The sequence below is a fragment of the Beta vulgaris genome, chromosome 8 (assembly GCF_026745355.1).
Source record: "Beta vulgaris subsp. vulgaris cultivar EL10 chromosome 8, EL10.2, whole genome shotgun sequence".
Classification (NCBI taxonomy): domain Eukaryota; kingdom Viridiplantae; phylum Streptophyta; class Magnoliopsida; order Caryophyllales; family Amaranthaceae; genus Beta; species Beta vulgaris.
The window spans coordinates 56,939,757-56,964,809 of NC_079209.1; the positions used below are offsets into that span (position 1 = coordinate 56,939,757).

The 25,053-nt window shown below is 36.2% G+C and overlaps 3 protein-coding genes across 7 annotated transcripts; all 3 read left to right on the top strand.

The window, feature by feature from the left end:
* The first annotated feature begins 8,702 nt into the window (after nucleotides 1-8,702).
* On the top strand, nucleotides 8,703-11,156 carry LOC104902088 (uncharacterized). Of its 2 annotated transcripts, XM_048635230.2 has the most exons (3): nucleotides 9,283-9,533; nucleotides 10,311-10,459; nucleotides 10,871-11,156. In XM_048635230.2, the coding sequence occupies exons 1-3, from the start codon at nucleotides 9,405-9,407 to the stop codon at nucleotides 10,911-10,913; spliced, it is 321 nt and encodes a 106-aa protein (XP_048491187.1). In that variant the 5' UTR covers nucleotides 9,283-9,404; the 3' UTR covers nucleotides 10,914-11,156. The 2 variants fall into 2 exon arrangements, with proteins under 2 accessions (XP_057247323.1, XP_048491187.1); XM_057391340.1 differs by lacking the exon at nucleotides 10,311-10,459 and having other exon boundaries at nucleotides 8,703-9,533.
* A 2,062-nt stretch (nucleotides 11,157-13,218) lies between these two features.
* Nucleotides 13,219-13,890, top strand: LOC130589949 (uncharacterized). Its single transcript, XM_057391607.1, has one exon. The coding sequence runs from the start codon at nucleotides 13,219-13,221 to the stop codon at nucleotides 13,888-13,890; it is 672 nt and encodes a 223-aa protein (XP_057247590.1).
* A 1,971-nt stretch (nucleotides 13,891-15,861) lies between these two features.
* On the top strand, nucleotides 15,862-24,731 carry LOC109133528 (uncharacterized). Of its 4 annotated transcripts, none has more exons than XM_019251431.3 (3): nucleotides 21,116-21,358; nucleotides 22,948-23,084; nucleotides 23,183-24,731. In XM_019251431.3, the coding sequence occupies exon 3, from the start codon at nucleotides 23,213-23,215 to the stop codon at nucleotides 24,227-24,229; it is 1,017 nt and encodes a 338-aa protein (XP_019106976.2). In that variant the 5' UTR covers nucleotides 21,116-21,358; nucleotides 22,948-23,084; nucleotides 23,183-23,212; the 3' UTR covers nucleotides 24,230-24,731. The 4 variants fall into 4 exon arrangements, with proteins under 4 accessions (XP_048490243.1, XP_019106976.2, XP_048490242.1 ...); XM_048634285.2 differs by having other exon boundaries at nucleotides 22,948-23,005; XM_048634286.2 differs by lacking the exons at nucleotides 21,116-21,358; nucleotides 22,948-23,084 and adding an exon at nucleotides 15,862-15,878.
* Nucleotides 24,732-25,053: the final 322 nt, after the last annotated feature.

A 25,053-nucleotide genomic window follows, 5' to 3' on the forward strand; every position in this document is an offset into this window, starting at 1 on the left:
GTAGAAACTCATGAAAGTTTGCTTCAAAAGAATATGAAGAGTCTATTTTATCTTTTGTCTCACATTGAAAGAATGTAACGGAAGAGTATGATTTATAACCATTACTCTTCATCTACCCTTTGAGTTGAGTAGCAATAAGGCTTTTAGTGGGTATGTGGTGATGTGTGGTTATCATGCGCCGCCAACCCAGTCCGGGCCTTGGGTCTTGGGGAATAAACTTAACTATCTTTTTAGGTCAATTATTTGTCAGCATTTAATGGTCGTTTTTAATCAATAATTATACTGCCCGTTTTTTTCACGTTATCAGCTATAATCTGATCGCGTTAGTTTCCCATTTTTCTTATAAATACTATAACATTGTTTTGGTATTCCTGGAGGACACAATCACAGTTGTCAGATAAGTTTATCTTAGTTGTTACCAGCTTTCATTCCTACATGTATAACATTAATCAACACAAGAGGATAATTAAACCAATGAATTTGAAAAGTTGAAATGATGATACACAAAAGAGCTCAATTACATGGTTGAGCTTAACTACCAATGAATTAAGTAGTAGGGAGGGTTTTTTTTTTTAAAAAAAATGTACAAATATGAATTAGAATGTTGGTTCACATTGTGGGAGATAGTTAGGGGACCATATCACATAAATCTGATGAGAGCGTCAGAGTAAGTTATGTTAAGTGGGTTGGATCGATGAGGTAAAACTTTGATTCTACATAACTGAAAACTAATTTTAAACCGACTAAAATAATGCACATAAATATTCTTCAAGGACTTATCGTGGAGTAGTTAAGATTTTAAATGTATGGGATCATATTTCACGAGAGGAAATTTACATCTCAAGTTATGAGGTCATGTGCATCATTAATGTCTTGACACATTAGTCATTCATGTAAACTCTTTGGCACATAGAATAATGTCACAAGGACATTGATGTCGATCACTAATCATGAATAACAAATTGCACGATATCAACAAAATTAGCTAACATCCAATTGACATTCCTTGTACATAAGCGCATTTCTTTACAAAGTAATATGATTGTATCATCAAAATAGTTTTTAGCTAGTTGATTTAGTCCATCCACGAATTATTGCTAACCAATTATTGAAGGAGAAGAATATTTGCATGAACCTTATATCAAAATTAATTTGGAAAACAAAAAAAAAAAAAAAAAAAAAAAAAACAAGACGAAATCATGTCAAATAAGGTCATGGTCTCATGCATGTATAGGACGTTTTGGTTTTAGCAAGAGCAAAAGAATAGGTAGATGGATTGAGGTACATGCAACTGTATAAGGACCCAACATTGTCCCCCTAAAAAGTTTTAGGGTTCTTAAATTCAAAAATACCCTGAATTTTGTGTTTGAATCTTTATCGTAAATGATAAAATGTCTTTCAGAAAAAATCATCTCAATACTCCCCCTTTGTTGTGCATGATCTTATCACCTCTTTTCTTTTGGTTGCAATTTCTGGCAGCACACCCAGCAAAAATTTCGCTGCACTACAACTCCTTTGGACTACTCACTGGCAGCCCATCACTCTACAGTTCAACCCATACAATATACACCTACCTCTTTCTAAAAGGATTTTAACAGGGTTGTGTAATTATAAATTCTTGTATCAGACAGTTTGACGATCATATCAATTACTAATGTATGAAAATTCAAACAAAAAGCCTCCAACGTTAAAAGGAAATATCTTAAGGTTAATGGAATACAACAAATAATTATTCATAACATAATAACATGTACGATTAATCACATATCATGAATTGCGTCTCTCTACTAATCTATGATTGGTTATGAATAAGGTACTAATTCTAAGATTGATGATAAGACAAGTCTCTCTACTACTCTAAGACCGGCAATGATCTATATATTTTACAATATTAACATCTAGTCTTCCCTCTGGAATAGGAGTTATTCACCGTTAAATTATTTTTATTATACCCTCACTTAAATTACGGGATAGGAATTTGCGTAGCACAACTGTTTTCTTCAACGATTTGGTAACAAACATATATTTTGTCCTACTTATTTATTTGATTACCTATACAACTCAATCTTATTGGTTGACGTCAATTATTCTAGCTCTTTTTAAAAAAACAAAAAGTTTATTTAAATCTAATGGTGTGAACCAATAATATTGAATGGCACATACAATGATACAAAAAAGTGTGATAGAAGATCGACTCTTCCTGAATTTTTTTTGGGATTTTTTAGGTTTTATTGTTAATATACTTCGTCATAGCAAAAAAAATTGAAAACAACACAAAGGAAAATGACATAGGTGCATTGTAATCCGCTTATGAATTTTCTCTTTTTTGTCCATGATATCACAACAAGAGAATTGATCATGTAAGATGAGGTTTCCAGTCGTTAATGAGCTATTTTTCATCGCAAAAGGCCTTTTTCGACGAGAAACGTGTACGGTCGTCACTTGTCGCAAAAACTTCATAACCAGTTCTAGGGGGTCGTAGTAATTAATCTTTTGGACGAGATTGAATTATCGTCGTTATCGACCAATATCTATGACCATAATTCTGGTCGTAACTCTTATTTTTGGAAATCCAGAGTACCATATACTTTAGCGATTAATTTGCTTCTTGCCGTTATTGGATATCTTTTGCGACTAGATTTGTGATAGCTGTTATATATTTAAAAAATAGAGATAACTTCATTTACGACCAGATCTTGTCATAGTTCTTATGATCTAATAGTCATATTATCTTTTTGTTAATTTGAGCATATACTCAAATTGTACATAAGTATACCACAAGTCCACAACCCACATCGAATTTGAACCCACAACCTGTGTGCACTTGCACAATGCTTAACCTATTAAGCAAGTAGGTTACGTGGGAGCATAAATTGTCAAGGCAGTAAGAATAATAACATAACTTTAATATGAAAGCAAATGAGCTCATTGTGCCTAGTGTATCACACATCATCAATGGTAAAGTATAAACATCTTACCTATTTCCATTTAAAGCTCTTGTTATAATTGATCCTCTGAAATCTAAAGTGTCCTACAACTTCATCACACATCTATATAGACATGTGAAAAGTGTCCTATAACTTCCTCACATATTGCCTTCCAGTCCTTGAATAATGAATACTATTGAAATGTAATTATTAAACTGCATAATCTTTGTGTTTTTGAAACTTCAAAAGTGCTCTGGTACTTGAATAAAGTTAAATGTGGATTGCAATTGATGGTTGCAGTTTTTATTTTATTCAATCTATTTTTTAAAACTTGATGTTTACCACATAAGGTGATAGAGAAAAGTGATGAAGAGAGGAGCTTCAAAAATTGTTCCATATATATAATTACTGTGAGTAAGATATCTATTCTAATATATTAAAAGGTGTTCTTAACGAATGAGTCATGCCGACTAGGTTGTTTTACTACATGTGATCCGTAAAAAAAATAGAATTGCATTGTATAGGATTTTATCCTATGATTTCAAGTTTATATGCTAAAATTTTAACCACGCACTAAACCAAATGATATAGTCGTGCGACAAACTAGTTAGTGTTAATAATATGCATCACTCATTATTCACATAGTGCACGACTGTGTATATATAATTGTTAGGAAATCATATGTGAAACTACATCGACTCTATAGTCGATTTAATACATGATTGCATAAGATTTTTTTTTTTTTGGGTGGGCTGTGAAATCATTGTTTGCTTAACGTGTGACCATATATATATGAACAACTTAAAAGCTTGGCTTTTTTTTTGGCACAAGTATACCGATTTATAAGTATACTGGTGGTATGAGTAATTTAACCGAACATAAGGGTTTGTTTTCTTCGGCATAAAACAACTGAACTGAACTGAATTGAACTGAACTGAAATGAACAATGATATATATATGAGAGTTAAAGTATTGTCCAGAGCTGAACTGAACTAAATTGAACTGAACTAAACTGAAAATAAGTTGGGGAGAACAGGCCTAAGTTTGATCAAATGAATTATAGATAAGAAGCTACCTTTGAAAAGTAGGAAATGTGTTTTTGACAGTGAGTAAGAGTGAAAAGCTACATATAGGAAAATGAGACATAAAAGAATGTCACCAAGCTTTTGTATTCTATCTAATCTGCATGTATTCCAGCTTCCACTCAAATTATGCACTGAGAGCAAAAGTTTGAACAGTGCTGACAACCCCACAACATGAATATTTATCTTAACTAATATTTATATTAACTATAACCCTAAAATATATTTGTGGTAACAACTAACAATTATACAGAAGTATCTTAAAACATTACATAAAATAAAAGAAAAAGAAGCATGAACTTCAGTGAAAGTGAGCAATTTTCAGATGAGGGACATAGATGCTAATACAGGGAACTATGCATATATCTAATCTTGTTTGGTGTCCACTATTTGGATGCATGTAATTATGGGCAGCTTCAAGTAATGGGGTCCAAATGCATTCATGTCTTTGCGCCCCTACATCATCAATTCTATCTTTGACATATTATAAGTATATATTTATCACATTTGTAGATGACCTTATTAAATTGTTGGCATATGTATCAAGATATTCTTCTTTTTTCTGGATCTTCATAAGTATGGTAAACTAATGGTAGTATGTGTAAATATTGATCTCAAAAGATGAGAATTAAGGTTGGTCTAGTTGGTTGGAGGCGCTGAGCCCTTTTATGATTTCTATAACAAATATTAGATCTTTGCGCTTTATAAAGTGGGTTATGTGGTTCAAACTTTTCCACTTGTAAGATCTTGATCTTATCTTAAAAAGAAGATATCATACAGATATATATTATTATTATACATATAAATAGGGGTGTAAATGATGCTAGTTGAGCTCGAGTTTGGATAAGCTTGACTCAAACTTGAAAACTCAAAGTCAATCTCCATTCGATTAAAAAACTCACGAGTTTGGAGAAGGTGGTTTGTGACAAAAAAATAGTATTCTTAAAAGGTGGTTTTTGATAAATTTTCCAAAAAAAGAAAATTATCATGAAGATATATACTACTATTATACTAACAACTAAGAACCTTTGAAATGAAATGTGAGAGTTTAACCATCAATCCACTACAATTTTAATGTTTAATATTTTAAATTAAAACATAACAAAGTCTTATAATTATATGTGATTATGAAGGCATAAACATTGCATTTTGATTTCTAACACTTTTATTAAAGTAATAACATTCTCTTATCCCAATTCCATTGACATTGTTATTGTTATATATCCCCAATTTGTTGGAAGTTTTTTAAAAAACAATTTATCATGCCATAACGTCTATTTTCCAATTTCACACTAGAAAGAAAATTACGAAAAACTAATAAAATCAATTATAAAAATTCTTAATAATAATAATAATATATTTGATAATTGTAATTTTCTAGAAATCACCGGGCCAAAAATACTAGTTAGATATGAAAAAACAATATGACATTCCTCCATATTACTTATTATGGCATACGTGGATTCTTATTAATTCTATTTAAAAACCCAAAGAAAAAAATGAAATTAATTTCCTCATGTGAGGATTTTTGGTTTTGTAGAGTCTATCATTTAAGCTTGATGTGTCTAGTTGGTCGGGAACATAACAAGACTATGAAAACATTAAGTTATTCATCAAGAAGTAACATCAACAGAAAAAGTTGGTTGGTACATGTATGTGAAGTCTAGTAAAGGTTCAATGCAATCAAATTCTTGTCTACGTCTTTCAATTTTTAAAGCATTCTTTATTCTTACTTTGATTAAACATTACATGTCTTATCTTAGCTACTTTGAGAAATTAATCAATAAGTTCTATTAAACGAACACTAATTAGAAAATAATGGAAAAAAAGAATTTCGAGAACTTCTCAAACATGTTATTATCAATAACTAGTTTTTGGATCTGATTTTTGGCTTCACGGGTAAAACCAAGAATTAAAATTGTAACAATTATCTCTTGATCATTTATTTTTAGTTATCAAAGTTAAGTATATATTTAGTTTTAAAAAGTGAATTGAAATATTCCTTCCCTTACTTATTTATGTTTCTTGTTGGAATCTTAACACTATTTAAAATAATATAATTTTTTTAAAATTTTTCTTCATATATGAGAAAAACATAATCATTTGAAGTTTTATTTAATTAATCTCAATTAGTATTATGATAATATCAAGTATTTGTAACAGTGAAGGTTCAATGCAATCTTAGTGTTTTCCCTTAGCTAAATGAAGTATCTTTTAAATGGAAGATTCATTTTCGTTGGAGGCAAATACTTTTCATTTGAAAGCCTGTGGATATGTAAAGGCCCATAATTTAGATGTTTTGGCCCATTTCATAGCTTTTTATCAAAGAAAGAAAGTTTGTAAACACATGTTGGCAAAAGAAGTCCTCATCTTCGTAGCTTTCTTTGATATTCTTTTCCTACTTATGTTCAGCTTTTTAAAATTAACTTCAACCATAAAAAATCAGTTAAATTTTGTTGCTAATCCAGCTCTTATTGTTAGTAATGTCATTTTTCTATCAAGAAAATGGAATGTTACTCTCCTTAATGACTTAGTCCTGTCCACCCATATAGTTCACTTGATATTAGGGATTTATCCTACCCCATATGTTCCTTGTTGGGGGTTTACTAGCTCTGGTGAATTTTCGGTTGGAACAACTATTTGGCTAGCTCATGGAATTAAGACTACCACTATCCCTTTGCATTTTAATTGGATATGGAAAAATAATGAATCCCCTAAAGTACAAATTTTTCTATCGCAATGTCTACAAAATGGTCTGCCATTGAAATTAAATTTAGTTAACCGCCAAATCACTAATGACGCTCTTTGCTCCCTTTGCAAATCTGATAATGAGACTCTTAACCATTTATTTTTTACATGCTCTACAATTGGTCATTATTTGAATTCAAATTCTATACGACCAAAAACACGGCATATAGTGCCTCAAGATCTTGTACAAAGCCTAGCATCTCTCTGTAATTGTTCTGTTACAATTTGTGGAGCATTTGGAAGGAATGCAATTCAATAGTCTTTGAGGAAAATTTGCTTAATTTAAATCGTATTTATTACATAGCCTAACATCTGTACTTGGAATGGACTGCTCGAACTATTATGGATTTTTTCTTTACTATTACTTCACTTCCTTGTCGCAGGTTCCCTACTTACATTGCACTAGCTGGCAGCCTCATCCCTCTGGATGCTTCAAGCTAAACTTTGATGGTTCTGTTATTGGCTGCTCAGCTGATGCCGGTGTTGCCATTCATAACTTTGCCGACCTTCTTTTGGCCGCACAAGCTTATCGATTTGGCCAAAACTTAGCTTTCGTTGGTGAAGCATGGGGATTAAGAAATTGACTTATACTTGTCATTCATCAGCATATTCAAGATCTATATATTGAAGGAGACAATCAAGTAGTTATAAGAGTGCTGCAAGGGGATTATACTTGTCCTTGGACTATCCAAACACTCATTGACGACATTCAGCAGTTGCTTCGTCAGTTTAGATTATACACTATTAAGCATATATTTTGGAAAGCTATTCAGGTAGCAAATCTACTATAAAAAAGGTCATAATATTTCTACTGCATCGATTAACGTGGATGTTTTAAAAGCACCTTCGTTAAATAAAATTGTTCTTCTAGATTTGTTAGGACTTAGGAGTCTTCCTTGAGAGAAGGGTGTCCTAATTTTCCTTATGTATCAAAAAAATATAACAACCCAAACTATTATAATATTGTGTGCTAAGAAAATATCTAAGAAGAGGATTAAGGCTCTGTTCTTTTGCACTGAATTAATAAAATTCAGTTCAGTTCATTTCAGACAAATTCATTTCAGTTTAGTTTAGTTTAGGAAAATCCAGTTCAGTTAGTTTCCTCTCACGTATAGTTTTCATTCACTTCAGTTTTGTTAGTTTACTCTCACAATTTTCATTTACTTCAGTTCAGAAAAATTAAGTTCAATCTAAAAGAACAAAGGAAGTAAGAAGGGCAAAAAGGATGAAAGTAGAAAGTTTACAGTAAGGTGTTAATATTACATTTGACTTTGAGTCTTACCCAACAAAATGAAGTTAAACTTGGCAAGAATTTGGGCTTATATGACACCTAATCTTATGCAATCTTTTAAGGGCATGGAACCGACTGAACATCTTAAGCATTAGGGGAATTTGTGTTCCTGTGTGGTCCCCTTTTCACCCTAGATGGTCATCAGGTCATGTTGGGTAAACTGTGATATTGCATTAATGTCGGTTAAATGATCGCATCATGTTAAATTCGTATTGGGTTCACCGATAAATAGATTAAATATCCTCAATTCTAACCCAATTCGTTTATCAAACAGGTTATTCAACCTAATTTGGGTTAGTTTATTCAACTCTAACCCAACTTGTTTATCAAACGATATTGCCAGATCAACCCGTTTAGTTAAACGAGTTAAAAACCTTAACCTAAACCCACTAATTTTATGTCTGTTTCGGATCAAGCTAGCAGGTCATGTCAATTACAATGATAACAAATTCACCTTCCAATATTCCGCAAGATTGAATCCTCATGAAAGTATAAATGTGGAGTATATCCAACTACCTTACCAAGTGTTACTACCTCCTCCATTTTTTTATCCACAACACTTTTTTGAAAGGAAAATAATTAATTACTTACAACACTTTTTATTTTTGCTTTTCGTTTCTCTCCAATCACATAGGCCCTTTCTTTTTTTTTGGAAAAATTGTCAAGAATAAGTCAACCTTTGCGTTGACCGCTTTTAACAAGTCAACCTTCATTTATTCCAGTAGCAAGTAAAGCTTGTACATGAATTAGCTTTTAACAAGTTTTTTTACTTATGACCTGAACAACCCCTACAATTTTGTTCAGTTTTAACAGGTGTGTATTCTAGAACTCATTAAATTGTTCTCTAGAACATATTTGCACTGCTTGAATTTTATAAAAGTTCCGTGAGAAACTTAAAACTGAACAAAATTGTAGGGGTTGTTCAGGTCATAAGTAAAAAAACTCGTTAAAAGTTAATTCATGTACAAGCTTTACTTGCTACTGGAATAAATGAAGGTTGACTTGTCAAAAGCGGTCAACGCAAAGGTTGACTTATTCTTGACAATTTTTCCTTTTTTTTTTCCACTCTACCTTTCTTATAACCAAAAACTGTATTGGAGTCGATGAAAAAAAAAAAAGTGTTGCGAATATAAAAAAAAACAAAAGAAAGTGTAAAGTTTATATTATTTAGGCCCAATATGAAGGGACAGCCCATGTATAATATCCAATAATAAAAGTGCCACATTTAACTAAGACCTTCACTCCCGCCAAACCACCATCTATATCGCTCAATTCTCAAACAGCTTTTTTCCGTGGTACAAAAGTTGAAGCCTCCCAAGTGTTTGATAAAAGGTCTCACTGAAAAACAAAATAAACATGAGACTTCCCCAACCATTTCTTGCTGCCATTAAAGCTGGAGCTACTGTTGGTGGTGGACTTATCATTCTCTCACTCGCCGCTTCTTCTACCATCAAGGTCCTTCAATTTGCCACTGAAGCAAAAAGGGTACTCTAATATTTTCCCCTTAGTTTCTTAATCTTGTTAATGATTGAATTCTTATGTAAATATATACACACATGTTATAGAAATAGACCTCCTCTGTCTCGAAAGTCGAAATACTTGTTTTATGATGGGTTGACCGCACTTTTTATAATAAGAGTGAAAAAGTAGATAGAAAAAAGGTTGGTGGATGGACGTAAGTTAGCGTGATAGTTATATGATATACAAATACTTATGTTGTTTTTTTTTACTTGCAACATAGCTACTTGACATGCACTTTGATGAGAAAATTAGATAATGTAAACGGACAAATTAATCAAAGTAATTTAAGACTTAACATCCTAACTAATCCCTCTTATCAATGTTTAAGTTATTTTGATTAATTTGTTCATATACCTTCTCTAATCTTCTCCTTAAATTGTGAGTCAATAAGCTATATTGCAAGTAAGAAGAAACAGAGGAAGTATATGTTATAGAGAAGATCCCTTTGTCTCGAAATATATGCTCCATGGTGGATTGACGCACTTTTTATAATAAGAGTGAAAAAGTAGATAGAAAAAAGTTGGTGGGTGAACGTTAGTTAGCGTGGTACTTTACTTTAATGAATAAATAGAGAGAACAGCATAACTAGAGGAGCAAGTATTTTGAGACAGAGCGATTACTAGAGTAGTGATCTAGCCCGAATGTGGCTGTTGATTTTGATTTAGGCAATTGAATTGTTAGCGTTTGCATAGTTCATTGTTTCTTGTAGTGATTGAAGATTGTTGAATGTTTGTTGTACAGAAAAGCTTAGCAAAACCGTGCCAAGTTTGTAGAGGAAAAGGGTTCCATATATGCAAACTTTGCAAAGGGAATGCTACTATACAATGGTCTCCTTTGTATGATCCCATTCACATCAATCCATGTCAATGTCCCACTTGTGATGGTCATTGGTTAGTCTTCTTGGTTCCTTAATTAGATTGTTCCTTACTTTTACTGCTTTCTCAATCATAACTTGCAAAAAAAATTCAATTCTTTAGTTTTAATGTCTTTTTGCACCAACTTTTTATGCCTATTCATCATGTGAAACTTATAAGAATCTCATCTCAAAGATGGACAAAATATTTTAATTTCTTCAGAAACCGCGGTTTTATGTAGTTAGAAAAACTCGAAAACCTCTCTTTCCATGTCGAAAATATGGAAAATTGCTCGTTTAGTCATGATATGAAGAAGTATATGGCATCTTGATGATGCTCACATTCAATAGGATCATGCTATTTTAAATGGAATGTGACACTGGGGGGATTTGTGGGTTAGCATTTTTATCAAATGGTGATGATTTTTGTGCTTTATTTGCATTTCAGCATACAACGGTGTCTCAACTGTTTGGGGAAAGAATCTTACTGATGCTGAAAAACGTGAGTGATGCAAGTGGGATTGTGTGCTTTCCAGTGTCTATGTGCTTGCAAGTTAGCTTTATATTAATGGATTCCAATGCTCGAAACTTGTATTGTTGTACAGCTTCAATGGTATGTACCATCTAAAGATCAAGCTAAGAGTAAATATATCCTGCTATTGGACTCTAATTTGCTTGAATTGCGAAATGTACATATTTGAATTCTTTTCTTATTTGGTGATTTGTATCTTTGAGTTCAAAATGTTCACATTGTGGTTATGGATAAAAAAAAATTAGAAGTTATGAGTTAGCAATATGAAAAGACACATGGACCTAAACAGGAAGCACTTGTAATTTCAGTGTTAGCTAGGACTATGTGACAATAACTTTATTCGTGGGTTTTGCAACACAAGATCCCGCTCGATTGTATTATAGTCATTGTTGGATATATATTTCTAGTTTCATTTTTAGTTAGATCAAAATAATATCATTCCTTAGTAGTCCTCTTTCCACATACATAAGGATTGTGTTTATCACGCTATGGGAGTTGGACATATACGAGACTGTTTCATTTCATTTGATACCTAAGTGATGATGACAGTGAGTTTAAAGCAAGGAAAAGAGGGTGCCTAGGATTGATATTAGATCGGGCTGACTTGAGGTATGTCACGACCCAATATGGAAAAAGCATATTGTGACATGGGACACGAAGCAAACACGACAAGATATTGTGCAAGGTATGTCAAGACCCAGAAAAAGCATATTGTGACATGGGGCACGAAGCAAACACGACATGATATTGTGCATGTTGGATCATTGATCATACTAAGTCCATATTTTTTTATGGAAATCAGGATATGAAATATTCTTCAATTTACATATTTAAGCACTCACACGAGGCACACTGAGCTTGTGTTGTGGTTGGGCCTTGATTTATGTGTAGCATGCACGACACAACCAGCTTGAAACGAGCACGATGAAATGCCATCTTTTAGTTCTTCGATTTGGCACCTTTTTGTCTTCATGAATAACCGATAATGTTTGTACACTATAGCCATGACAAGATAGGTAAGTGAAAATCATTTATTCATGCATATTTGGAAAAGCCAGTGCAAGTATCTGACGTTTGAAAGAAACTTGCTCCAGATTCTAGGTCTCGTTCTCTTTGATTCTATCGCTTTCATGTTTCCTTTCAAAATTCGCCTAACATAGGTGGCATCTTGTACATAAAAATGGAAAGGAAATGAGAGCAAAATCACACAGAAGAAATTTGGTAGTTTATTGGTTCGGTTAGTTATCTGATTTCTCTGCATAGTTTTGTTGGGCTCGGAAAATTTCATATTAGCAAAGAAGGAATTAAATATCAGTTAGCAAGAATCATGGGATTGGCATTGACTTTGGGTATAACTGTTGGAGGAAAATAAGGAGGAAGTTAGAGATAATCAAGGCACTACCTATCTTCAAGAGAGTTTGGAAGCATCTTTGAAGGATATCCCACCTATATATATATGTAGTTCAATGTAACCCTAGTTTCTCTTCTACTACTTCTCTCTCCACGCACACATTCATGTTCTTTATTCTCTACTCTAATATTTTCCATAGTGGCACAAGAAAGCTTGATATTGTATTCTACCCTTGTATTGACGCCGTCGGCATATTAGTGGATTGGTGATCAAGAGCATCACCCGCGGTTTTTCCCAAATTTGGGTTTTCCGCGTCAACAATTCATTTGTCTTTTTATTATTTTATTTCCTTTACATATTTAATTTATCCGTTAATGTTGATTGCCATAGTGTAAAGATCTCGTTGTTGGTTCCCTTTTCCTTTTGCGTACTTGGTACAAAATTGGCATAAACAATTTGGCGCCCACCGTGGGGCCACAGCAAGATCTCTATACATCCTTTGGCAATCACGTTTTTTCGTTTCATCTTATCTACGTAAGTTTTCCGTACTTTTCCATCCTTTCGTGTTTTCAATGGCAGGACAACGGGTCACCACCCAAGAGGTCATTGATGAGCTCAACCGCGTCAAGGCGGAGATGGCGATATTGAAAGAAAGTTATGTCGCGTCCTGTATGGAGAATCAAAGCCTGAAATCTGCTCAAAAGTCCAAAGGCTCTAAGCGCCGCAACATAGACGACGCCGTCATCGAGCATGACGCCGTCATCGGGCATGACGCGTCATCGGCGTGACGCCGACATCGAGCAGCGTCTTCAGCGACTAGAAGACATGATCGCCAAATCCCCGGCGTCCCTCGTCCTATGGAGAAAGCGACGCCGGCAGCTATGCGGACTCACCTTTTGCTGATTTTATTGCCATGGTCGAGGTTCCAAAGCGGTTCTCCGTCCCAACCATGAAGATGTACGACGGCACTACAGATCCAAATGACCACGTCGCCCAATACAAACAACTGATGATGACCATCTCAATTCCTCGTAGCATGCGCGAGGCATGCATGTGTAAAGGATTCGGATCGACGTTGACTGGACCAGCCCTGCAGTGGTTCATCCACCTTGGCAACGGCGCTATCTCTTCCTTTGCTCAATTGATTAATATTTTTAATTTACAGTTTGCTAGTAGTCGTAAGATGGAAAAACAGGCTAGTGACTTACATAGAATCGTGCAAAAATCTGATGAATCCTTGAAAGAGTTTGTTCACAGGTTTAACAGGGAAAAGGTGTCAATTCCAAATTGCGACGTTAAGACGGCGATTGAAGCTTTCCGACGGGGACTGGATGAAGACTCAGATTTGTACAAAGAGCTTACTAAGTATCCATGTCCAACGTTTGAGGATGCTCAAGCCAAAGCCTCGGCCCAGATCCGATTGGAGGAAGACATGCAGTCAAGAAAGGAATTCTATGACGTCGACAGCAGGAAGTCGACGCCAAACGAAGAAAGTTTTTGGCGTCCAAAGCCTTATGATCGTCCACAACAAGTTTATAGCGTCCGTCAGACTCATCAAGCCAACGATTGGCAAAAACGATCCTAACTAGACGTCGCCCAAAAAGTGATGTCGACGTCCACAATTGCGACGGCGTCTGGCAACTGGACGTCGTCCAAAAAGTGACGTCGACGTCAACAATTGCGACGGCGTCTGGCAAGTGGACGTCGTTAATTATTTCATATCTCAAGGAGGTAAGCATGTTCCCTGAAGTTGGAACGTCGTCCATCTAAAACTCTATTACTTTTAATCGTATTATGTTGAGAACAAAAGGGACGCCAACTACATGTAAGTAACCAACAAGTTTGAGTTATTTCATTTCATTTTATTCTCAACATATTATATTTTCATATTTTAAGCGTTATTTCTTTATATTATACTAACTTGAGCATCCTAGGACCGTTGGGGAAGCCAACGACATCTCACCCTTGTTGTATGAAGACAGGTACGGGGACGAGGATTAGTTGACAATCAACTTTGACACAATCGAACTCCACAATGTTCACATTCACCTGACGCCATCATCAGCGTCAATGACGCCATCATCAGCGTCAATGACGCCATCATCGGCGTCGACGACGTCATCACAATTGACGCCGACCCTTATTATGACGGCGACAGTTTTAAGCTGGGGCATCAAGGTTCGACGGCGTTCAGGTGAATACAACGTGACTTCTATACAAAAAGGGACACACACCTTAAGAAGTCATCACAACAACATACAAAACACCACAAGCAATTAATTAGAAGAGGCAAATTAGCCCTTCTTAACAATTAACACTGCAAGTGGTTTCAAACATCAAAGGTACCTACACACATACGTACACACATTCATACAAACATAAGGGCCCTACACTTGACGACATATCCTGGATGACAACGTTTAGTTTTAAAACTAAACCTCTAGTCACGATGGAAAAGTCGTATACATACGCACATACATACTTACAAACATACATTTGATTACACACGGTAAACATATGCAACGACTTTTACACACAAAAAACTAACACTGAAAATTAATTTATCTCCATGGCATCTTTGTCTTCTGCAACAGGGGCATATTCAACAGTTGTCGCCGTCTCAGCAGCGGCAGTGACGCCGTTAGGAAGCAGGTCGTCAAGAGTTCTAAAAACAGCCAGGAGTTTATGGACGTCGTCATCTGGCGTCCTGACGCGTCTGATGTCCATGACGCCGTCTGACGTCCCTTGACGATTTTGGCGTCATCAAGGATGACGGCGACAGTAGTCATCACATCACGTGACGGCGGCAGACGACATAGTGTTCTCTGATAACGACGTCGGCGTCCGAAATGAACAAACTTGAAGCCATTTGAAGGAGAAGATTAAGGGAATAGTGTAATTGATGCCACTTCCCAAGACGGTTGAGCAAGTGTCATCAATTAGGGGCAATTGTTGGGCCCGGAAAATTTCATATTAGCAAAGAAGGAATTAAATATCAGTTAACAAGAATCATGGGATTGGCATTGACTTTGGGTATAACTGTTGGAGGAAAATAAGGAGGAAGTTAGAGATAATCAAGGCACTACCTATCTTCAAGGGAGTTTGGAAGCATCTTTGAAGGATATCCCACCTATATATATAGTAGTTCAATGTAACCTAGTTTTCTTCTACTACTTCTCTCTCCCGCACACATTCATGTTCTTTATTCTCTACTCTAATATTTTCCATAGTGGCACAAGAAAGCTTGATATTGTATTCTACCCTTGTATGACGCCGTCGGCATATTAGTGGATTGGTGATCAAGAGCATCACCCGCGGTTTTTCCCAATTTGGGTTTTCCGCGTCAACAATTCATTTGTCTTTTTATTATTTTATTTCCTTTACATATTTAATTTATCCGTTAATGTTGATTGCCATAGTGTAAAGATCTCGTTGTTGGTTCCCTTTTCCTTTTGCGTACTTGGTACAAAATTGGCATAAACAAGTTTGATGTTTACTCCTTCGGAATTTTGATGTGGGAACTCTGGACGGGGGAGGAACCATATGCAGGCATGCGTTCAGGAGACATAATAGGTATGTATGCTTTCTTTACTCTTACTTTGCCATGCTGAACATGAATGTCATACAGAAGATATTTGAAGAGCAACATTATGTTCTGTTTCATGCTGCAACTGATCGCCAAAACTTCAACATACAAAAATTTTAACGGTTTATTAGGTAAAACCATGCTACAGATGTAGAATTTGCTAATGATCTATATCTAGCATCAAGTCATATTTAACAAGCTAGTATCCTGTTGGAGCGTCTAACCCATACTTGGCTGCTCCCATAAGGAACAGATGGAGTACTGAACTGCACTCTTATTCTTCTCATCATTATTTCTTTACCATCATTTCTTGAATCAATGCACTCTTCTCATCTCTCAGCTGGGAAAATCAAAGGAACTCTGCAACCTGAAATCCCAAGCTGGTGCGACCCCATATGGAGATCGCTAGTGGAGAAGTGTTGGTCGGCTGATCCTAAGTCTAGACCATCTTTCTCTGATATAGCTAAAGAATTACGGGCCATTTCAGCCAAGATGAATATCAAGTAAAATAGAAAAAACACAAGCAAAATTCCTCTACTCTGTAAATATCTTAGCATGACAGTACCATGAAGTCAGGAACAGGGTGCCTGAGACGCTGCTTTTGCCATCCGGTGCCAAATTATGTGGTTTAACGGCTTTTAGGAACTTAAGCTTCAAGTAGACATTTGAGTTTGTGTTTTGCACCAGTCTGTAAGTAGGGAATTCCTGTTGAAACTTCCAGTGGACAACGTGTGCTCGCTCTCCAACGGGCTATGTGTTAATTGACCAAATGATCAATTTTAGGAAAGGCTTGTGCATATGATCTCTGAGTTCTTGATTCTTTATTTTTTTTCCAACTGTGAACAGTGTGAATCTTGCCTCTATTTTTGTTTATAAATGAGGCTATTCAAAACTTGGCGCCTCTATTGTTGTTTATAATCCATTAAGGCTCATCATAATCCAATCATCCATGCATGGAATATGGCATGGAGTTGAACACTGATTGCCTTATTGGCATGGCATTATATGCCTGCCGCAAAGGGTTTAATTCGGATTATTAATTCAATTTTCCAGCTAAACTAAAGTTGGAGATATATAACACAAAACACAGTACAAACTTAATGCCTAAAGCCCGGAGATTGATACATATATCATTATAACTGTCTATCTTTAGTGGGTGGATTACTCACTGGGTAAACAAAGTTTTTCCCCTAAGCCCAAATGCTAGGCAAACTCTGAAGTTCTTAACGTCCTGAACCTTGAGACTACCTTAAAAATATGGACTTTCAATTCTAGGTACTTCAGTACAATCTCCATGACGAATGCCTAAATGACTCAAGGAAATCTTAAACATATACTCTTCCTTATGAAATGTATCAACTTATGATATGTACAATCTTGCAAAAGGGACTAATAGGAAACTTGGTTTAAATTTCTGATCATATGTAAACAACTTTGGTTAATTTTGTTAATCATATATCTTACGATGAACTACCTTTTATAAAATCATTTTTCGAAATTTTACCTTATAATTTTCTTTAATAAATTTGAAAATACTTTTTATCACCAAATATGTTGTCATAACCTCATGGGGGTACAGTGTAATTTGTCAGCACATTGACTCAAGTTTTTCATGTTCACTATGTATGATTGTACATTTGTACTTGTACGTGTATGTCACTTGCTCTTTGTATACTTCTTTTTTTCTTCGGTTTTTTCACCAGGTACCCCTGTACTTTAACAAAATTCATGGGGTACCCCTAACTTTAAACTAATGCACAAGGTACCCTTATTGTTTCAATAAAATGCACCAAATGCCCTTAATGACTAACGGCGTTAAGTTTCCGTTAGTCATTAATCCTAATTAGCCTTCTAACTCTAATTAAGCCTTCTAACCCTAACACCTCCACACCCACCCCCAACCTAAACCCTAACCCTAACTACCACCCACACACTACATCCTCTTCTACCTTCCCCGGCCCCTCCCCCACCCACTCACCACCACCTGCAACACCCCTCCCCTCCTTTACCCACCCTTCACAGCAACCACCCTTCCCCCACCCCCCCGCATCACCCCTCCCCTCCCACACCCCCACGGCAGCCACCCTCCCCCATCCCTCGTAGCCCTATCCCCTCCCCCATTCCCGTCGATTTCCCCCACCCCCGCGAACGCTGTTCTTAATTTCTCTCTCCTTCTTCTTCATTGATTTTCTTGATTTCAAAAACTGATTTCAAAACTGATTTCGAAAATGATTTCAAAAGGTTTTCGCAAATTTTCGCAAAAGGTTTTCGAAAACCATTTTCAAAAACCTTTTCGAAAATGGTTCTTGATTTCGAAAATGTTTTCGAAAACCATTTTCAAAAACCTTTTCGAAAATGGTTCTTGATTTCGAAAATGTTTTCGAAAACCATTTTCAAAAACCTTTTCGAAAATGATTTTCGAAAATGTTTTCGAAATTGATTTTCGAAAATGATTTTGAAATTGTTTTTTGAAAACAGGTTTTGAAATCAAGAATGGTGGTGGTTGCTGCTAGGGGAGGGGGGTACGCTGTCGGGGGTGGGGTGGGCGCGAGAGGGAGGTGGTTGCCGGCAACGGAGAGGGGTTGCCGGCGAGGGGGAGGGGGCTGGGTGGGGGGCTGGGGTTGTTGGAGGGGTGGTGGGTTAGGGGAGAGGAAGGGAGGTGGTGGTGGTTTGGTGGTGGTTGGGGGTTAGGGTTTCAAGTTATGAAGCTAGGGTTTAGTTAGTTAATTAGGGCTTAATTAGGGCTTAATTAGGGTTTAATTAGGATTAAAGGAGTTAATTAACCCTAATGACTAACGGAAACTTGACACCGTTAGTCATTAAGGGTATTTGGTGCATTTAACTTAAATAATAAGGGTACCTTGTGCATTAGTTTAAAGTTAGGGGTACCCCATGAATTTTGTTAAAGTACAGGGGTACCTGGTGAAAAAACCGAATTTTCTTTTATCGCTCTTTATTTTTCCTTGGTTTTTCATATTAGACTTCCCCAATCCCCATAGTGAAAAATAGAAAGAAAAACATCATATCACCTATATTATAGGAATGGTAACATGTCGGACTTGGACCGGATTATGCATAATCCGACTTCGACCTTACAAGAAGTAGGATTTTAAATTCGACTCCGACACTCGACTCCGAAAATTCGAATCCGACTTAAATCTGGACATCTGACTATGAATCTCACCCGACATGAAATTCGAACATCCGACTCCGAACTCTGTCTAACTTATTTTTCTGCCTATTTTTTATAATAGAATAGTCTTCTATAATACAATAAATCTAATCATTACAATTTATTCTAATAATCATATGGAAATCTTATATAGTACAAATAATCTAAAGATTGCTATTATTTTTAACAATCATTTTTTTCATGGGAAATTCCTATATGATACAATTGGCTGAAAGTTGCAACCATGTTATACATAAATAATACTCCCTCCGTCCCATAATATAAGTCCCCTTTCCTTATAAGGTGTCCCAAAATATAAGTCTTATTTCTATTTTCAATCAATAATTATGCCCAAAATATCCTCATGAAAATAATATAATTTCCAAAATGTCCTCATAATTTCAGCTTTCAATGCACCATCATTAATGACAAAATGGAATCTTTTACCCCATTGAACTACTCTACACATTAAACCATACAACATTAATGTCAGTTTTTATTTTTTATTAAAAAGAAAAACACAATGCAAGTGTTTCCCAATAAAAATGATTATTTTTATTCAAATAAAAGAAGATTCCACTTTACCTTAATTCCCGCGTAAAAACAGAATCAAGACTTATATTATGGGACGGAGGGAGTACATTAACATAAGTAAGAAAAAAAATTGATTGACTCAAAGTCAGAGTCAGATTCGGATTCAGATTATTTTATGAGATCCGACTCCGACCCTCTTCCAACTCGAATTCGGAGTCGGATCACTTTTTTGTCGGAGTTGACTCGGATTTTTTCTTTCAGATCGGAATGAACTAGAATCGGATTCAATCTGAGTTGCCATCCCTATATATATATATATAGATAGTCAACGCTAAAAACATAGGTCAATACAATGAAAAATGTTACTAGTGAAAATGGATGTGGGGCTCGCTTACATGATTAGATGGTAATTGAGTTTGGGTGTTGTTGCGAGGGATCGACTAAACTAAATGTTAAAAGCTGGTCTTATGTTAAAATATTTAAGAATGCTAGGATGCATCACCTCTAAGTTAGTGTCATCTAGTTTCGGAGAACTTTGGAAGAACCACAGATGTTCCCATTAAATTTCAAACGACTCGTTGTCCTTAAAGTATTATGTACTCAATACTATGATGATTGATGTGTAAGTCAAATTACAACAATAGCAACCAAAAACACAACATACCAAGCTTGTGTTGGTGAAGGTGGTGAGGAATTCACATTGTGACTTAGAGGTAGGGATTCCCTCATATCCTCCTACCCTCAAGCGTTGACCTGTGTAGTTGGGCTGATTTACCTAAACGAAATGCAATCCAATATGGTCCTTCTTCTTATCGAGGGGTCCCCAGTGGAGCCCCAAAAAAAAACTAGAAACACAACATAAAATGAAAGTGTTCTTAGTACTAACACATCTACTTCTTAATTATGTGTGTCAATAAGTGTTCAGATCTTTCTGCGATTGAGGGAGTAGCAAGTAGATGTGGAAATATGTTATTCTTAATAATTGTGAAAAAGAAAAATTCACAAGAGATAGCTCAACTATTACCCTTTTTTTTATGAGTCTCCATTATGGATTATTCTCTACAGGTTTCAAGTTTACTATCTTGTGATTTTCATAGGTCACGAGTTACTTATAATTGATTTAGAAAGTAATCTATAATTAGGGATCCTCTTGTGAATTTCTCCTTCTTTTTTTTTCAGCCCAAAAGCTAACCCCTACAAGGCTACTAGCCTGTAGGAAACACACACATTGGCTGGTAAGACATGCATAGCATGTTAAGAAAATACCCCAAGTAAGGATCGAACCGTTGACCTCAAAGGAGCGTCTTGCCACTTGAGCTAACTCCTATTCTTTGTGAATTTCTCCTTCTGAAAATGGGAACTATTTAAATACTTGATTGAAAATCAAACAGAGTAGGCCGTTGAAGTACTCTCAAGCCTTAATTTCTCCGAAATTTTCAAATTCAAAAAAAGTAAAAAAAAACCCTCCCATTTCCACATCAGCACAAAAAGTTGCTTATAAATAAAGTCGGCCTACACTCATCCACCTTTTGTCCATTTTCTCTCTCTTACACCATTTTCTCTTTCTCTCTCTTCTTTCTCTCTCCTCACGGAGAAGAGTTTGTAGAACCAGTGCAACGAAGCATCTCTTCTTTCTCTCTCCTACTACTAGTTGCAGATCAAACAATCTTCAACAATTTGATTTCATTTATTTCGGAAGAATTCAAGTCGTCGTTCGAAAAACCCTAGCTGATTCAAATTAAACCATCTTTAGTTTATCTGGTAATAATTCCTGATTCTAAGAACCCTAATTCTGAACTGATTTCTGTAATTTTGTTTGCAAATGAATTATCTTTTTTTCTCTTCGATAGATCTTTAATTAGGGTTTTGTTCTTTAGTTGTTTGGTCTGGTAGTTGTTGGTTTTAGGCGGTGGACGGTGGTGTTCTGCCGCTGTTGATTGATTGTTGTTTTGAATGAACGAAATGTAAGTTTGAGTAATTTGTATGGTGAAGATGTTTTTAAACTGATAAATTTGCTTCCTAATTGTTGTTTAGCTTTCTTTATTATGTATGTTTAGGTTTTTATTCTTTATGTGGAGATTATTTGTAGTGGATATGTTTGCTTTGATAATATTAGTTTATTCTTTGGTAGTTCGTCGTTGGCGAATTGGTTTGGGTTTTTTCTTGCTTGGTTGTGCTGGAAATTGAAGCAATTTGATTAAGCGAGGAGGCGTAATAAAATGATGGTGATTCGTGGATTTGGTTGTGAATTTTAGTAGAGCTTGGGAACATTGGGGCGTTTAGTTGTATGAAAGCGCTTCGGCGTGCTATCTATCAAGGAAGCGAAAGTTCTACACGATATGTTGCTAAGAGGGCTTAACAAAACTATCAAGGATTTGATCATTTGAAGAATTAAGTGGCTGAAAGATACACCTTTGGTTGGTTACTGCTACAGCAACCTAGTATGGACCATGTCACCATGCCATGATTAGGGTTGGAAAGGCCGAGATGTATGCAGACATTTCCTCTATTTAAAAGTTCACGCTGAATGCTGTGTTTGAGGTTGTCTGGTTTATGTTTTAGCTCAAATTCTCAGCCGGTGTTTATTGTTGTGTCTATGGTGTATTGACATTATAAGAGAAGGTCATGAGAAATGTAATTTGGAATGCCTGCTAATGGAACTATCCAAAAATTTGATGTCATATTAGAGATGTACATGATGGTGCTGCTGTGGGTTCAGCAACAGCCAGTTGGTATAATGACTCATTAGCTAAGGATGTTGGGTGAATGATGAGATTTTCTGTTCGACTCTTGTGGGGGATGTTACCAGAATTCGGCATGTCTTAGTGCTCTTGAGGCCTAGGGTGTCAGTTGCTAACATTTCCTGACTGATGCAATCGGGGTGTCCAGCTCCCTGTGGGGCTTTTTCATGAGGATGTGCATGGTGTTGACATGTTTGGAAGAGGAGTTAACAGTTAGCATTATGTATCTATAGAGATCATACCAAGCTTCAATGATAAATGGGATGATATATAGTTTCTTGAATTTAATTTTTCTTGTCATCATGCATATGTTACGCTTAAATATCATACTGGTATTGTTGCTTTATCTGCAGATCTGCAATGTTGTTTGAACTAAAATGGCTAGTTTAGTTGGCAAGACCTCTTTCTTCATGACATCATGAAGCTTACCCTCCTTTTCCCTTTCCCCTAATGGCTTGGTTGAGTGCTATGCTTATCAATGTGTGCATACTATTTAAGTACTGTTGAGGTCTCGTTTCCTTGAACAATCCTGTAATACCAGATAAGTAGTATATATATATTTCTGCAACATATGGGTCTGCTTTGCTCATTTATGGTTTCCCCATGTAGGGACTAGGGATCATCATGTAATTGGCAGATTTATGGAGTTGATTAGAGCAAGTATTTGGTGAGACTGTCTTAGAGTAACTCATTGTGAGACATCAAGTTAACCATCCAAGAAAGGGGAAATTTTCCCTCAGAATGTTGTGGGAATAGTCTCATACTAGACTTTTTATTTTAACTACTGCTGTTCTATACTTGGGTTAACCTAATCATTTGCATTTGGTCTCTCCATGTGATCTAGGTATCAGAATTTATTTTTTAGCATTTCAACATGCCTAAGACAAGAAGAGATCGTTCTGTTTCTTTTGAGAGGTCTAGAAAGTCACCAGTCCCTTGCAGCTCAAATTTTACATGTGAATCTAAAGCCAAATTTCCTCCAGCAACAGAGGAAGACTTAAAAGAATGGGAGGATGCCAGGTGCTCTGTTTGTATGGAGCATCCTCACAATGCTGTGCTCCTTGTTTGTTCAGCATCTGACAAGGGTTGCCGTCCTTACATGTGTGACACCAGCTATCGACACTCCAATTGTCTTGACCAGTTTCGCAAGTCTTTTGTAGAAGCTCCAACAGAAATACCATCAGAAGAAGGTGCTGAGGCCCCCGTGCAGTCGGTAGACATCGTGGCCGTAGAAACAGTGGTAAGCTCACAGGAAGAAGGGAAATCTCAAGGTTCTAATGCTGCAGACATTGCCAGCATGCATAAACTACAGCAGAAACTTGTTTGTCCTCTATGTCGTGGACAAATTAGTGGGTGGGTTGTTGCAGAGTCAGCTCGTGATTTTATGAATGCCAAAATCAGGAGCTGTGCCTGTGAGACCTGTGAGTTTACTGGCAACTACACTGATCTGAGAAAGCATGCAAGGGTAGACCACCCTCAAGTAAGGCCTTCCGAGGCTGATCCAGAGAGGCAACGTAATTGGAGACGACTTGAGAGGCAAAGGGATATAGCTGATGTGCTTAGTACCATCCAATCTTCCTTTGGTGAAGATCAAGATGATGATACCACTTACCCTGCAGACGACGAGCGTGGTTGGTTCACCATATTTTTCTTCCTTCGGGTTTTTGCTCCATCACCTAGCCCTAGGAGCAGTAGCTGGTCTGGTACATCTAGGGCACGAACTCGAGCACGACCGGGTGGTAGGAGAAGATCTGCTAGGCTACAGAGAGATAATCTTGAGGCTGCACCAAACCCTGCTTCTGTAGAGGTCGAGGATTCCTCTGATGGTGCTTCCGTCACTTGGACCCGCCGTGTGAGAAGACGCCAAAACCCCCCTGATGAGGAAACTTGAGTGCCTACTTGAAAGTTCCATTGGTGCATTCTCTCTCTGGATGGCTCTCAAAAACTGGCTTTGGGCATATTCTTCTTGCTGAGTATCTTTGTTGCAGATTAGCATGTGCCATGTCTTAGTGTAAAATCGACCGTCAGTTCGAGGGACATCCGTACATGGCTTGGGAAGTTCCATTGCTTCACTTTCATATTGGTCCAGAACTGTATTGAAGAACTTTGTTAGTATCCGCTGAATTATCGGTGTATCGTATATGAGTGAGCGGGGTTGTAATTTTCTTCTCGAAAATGTACCAATTTGAGATGCATAGTAATCTATATATGGTTTGCAGTTGCAACCCTGTTTTTCTCTCTTTTTCTTTACTTGTTATTTTCCCCCCTATATTTATTGGTGGTTGAAACTTCCTGTTACTAGTTTTATCCATTTTCCAGTCTCCTTTGATGGAGATATATATATATGTGTATATTACTTCATCTTTCAATAATTAAAGATCATTATTATTGCATCTCTGTAAGGACTAAGGAGTTGCCAATTGTCATGTGCTTTGTCTTGATTGCTGACCTACGTAAGGAGACCTTAAATGATTGATGGGACAATGTGGTTTAAGAATCAAGAATGTCTCCAAGTGTGTTTAATACCTTTCTTTCATTAAGTTTTTAATCGCCTATAAAAGCTTGAGAATAAAGAATAATGTAGGAAGGATAAAACTTATTTTATAAGTGAATGATTTATCCACTACAATTAAATACGAATAATTTAATATGGTAGAAGTCAACTGATCATTAATAATTATTTTTTAATAGTCCAATAGGAGGTGGGTATTCTAT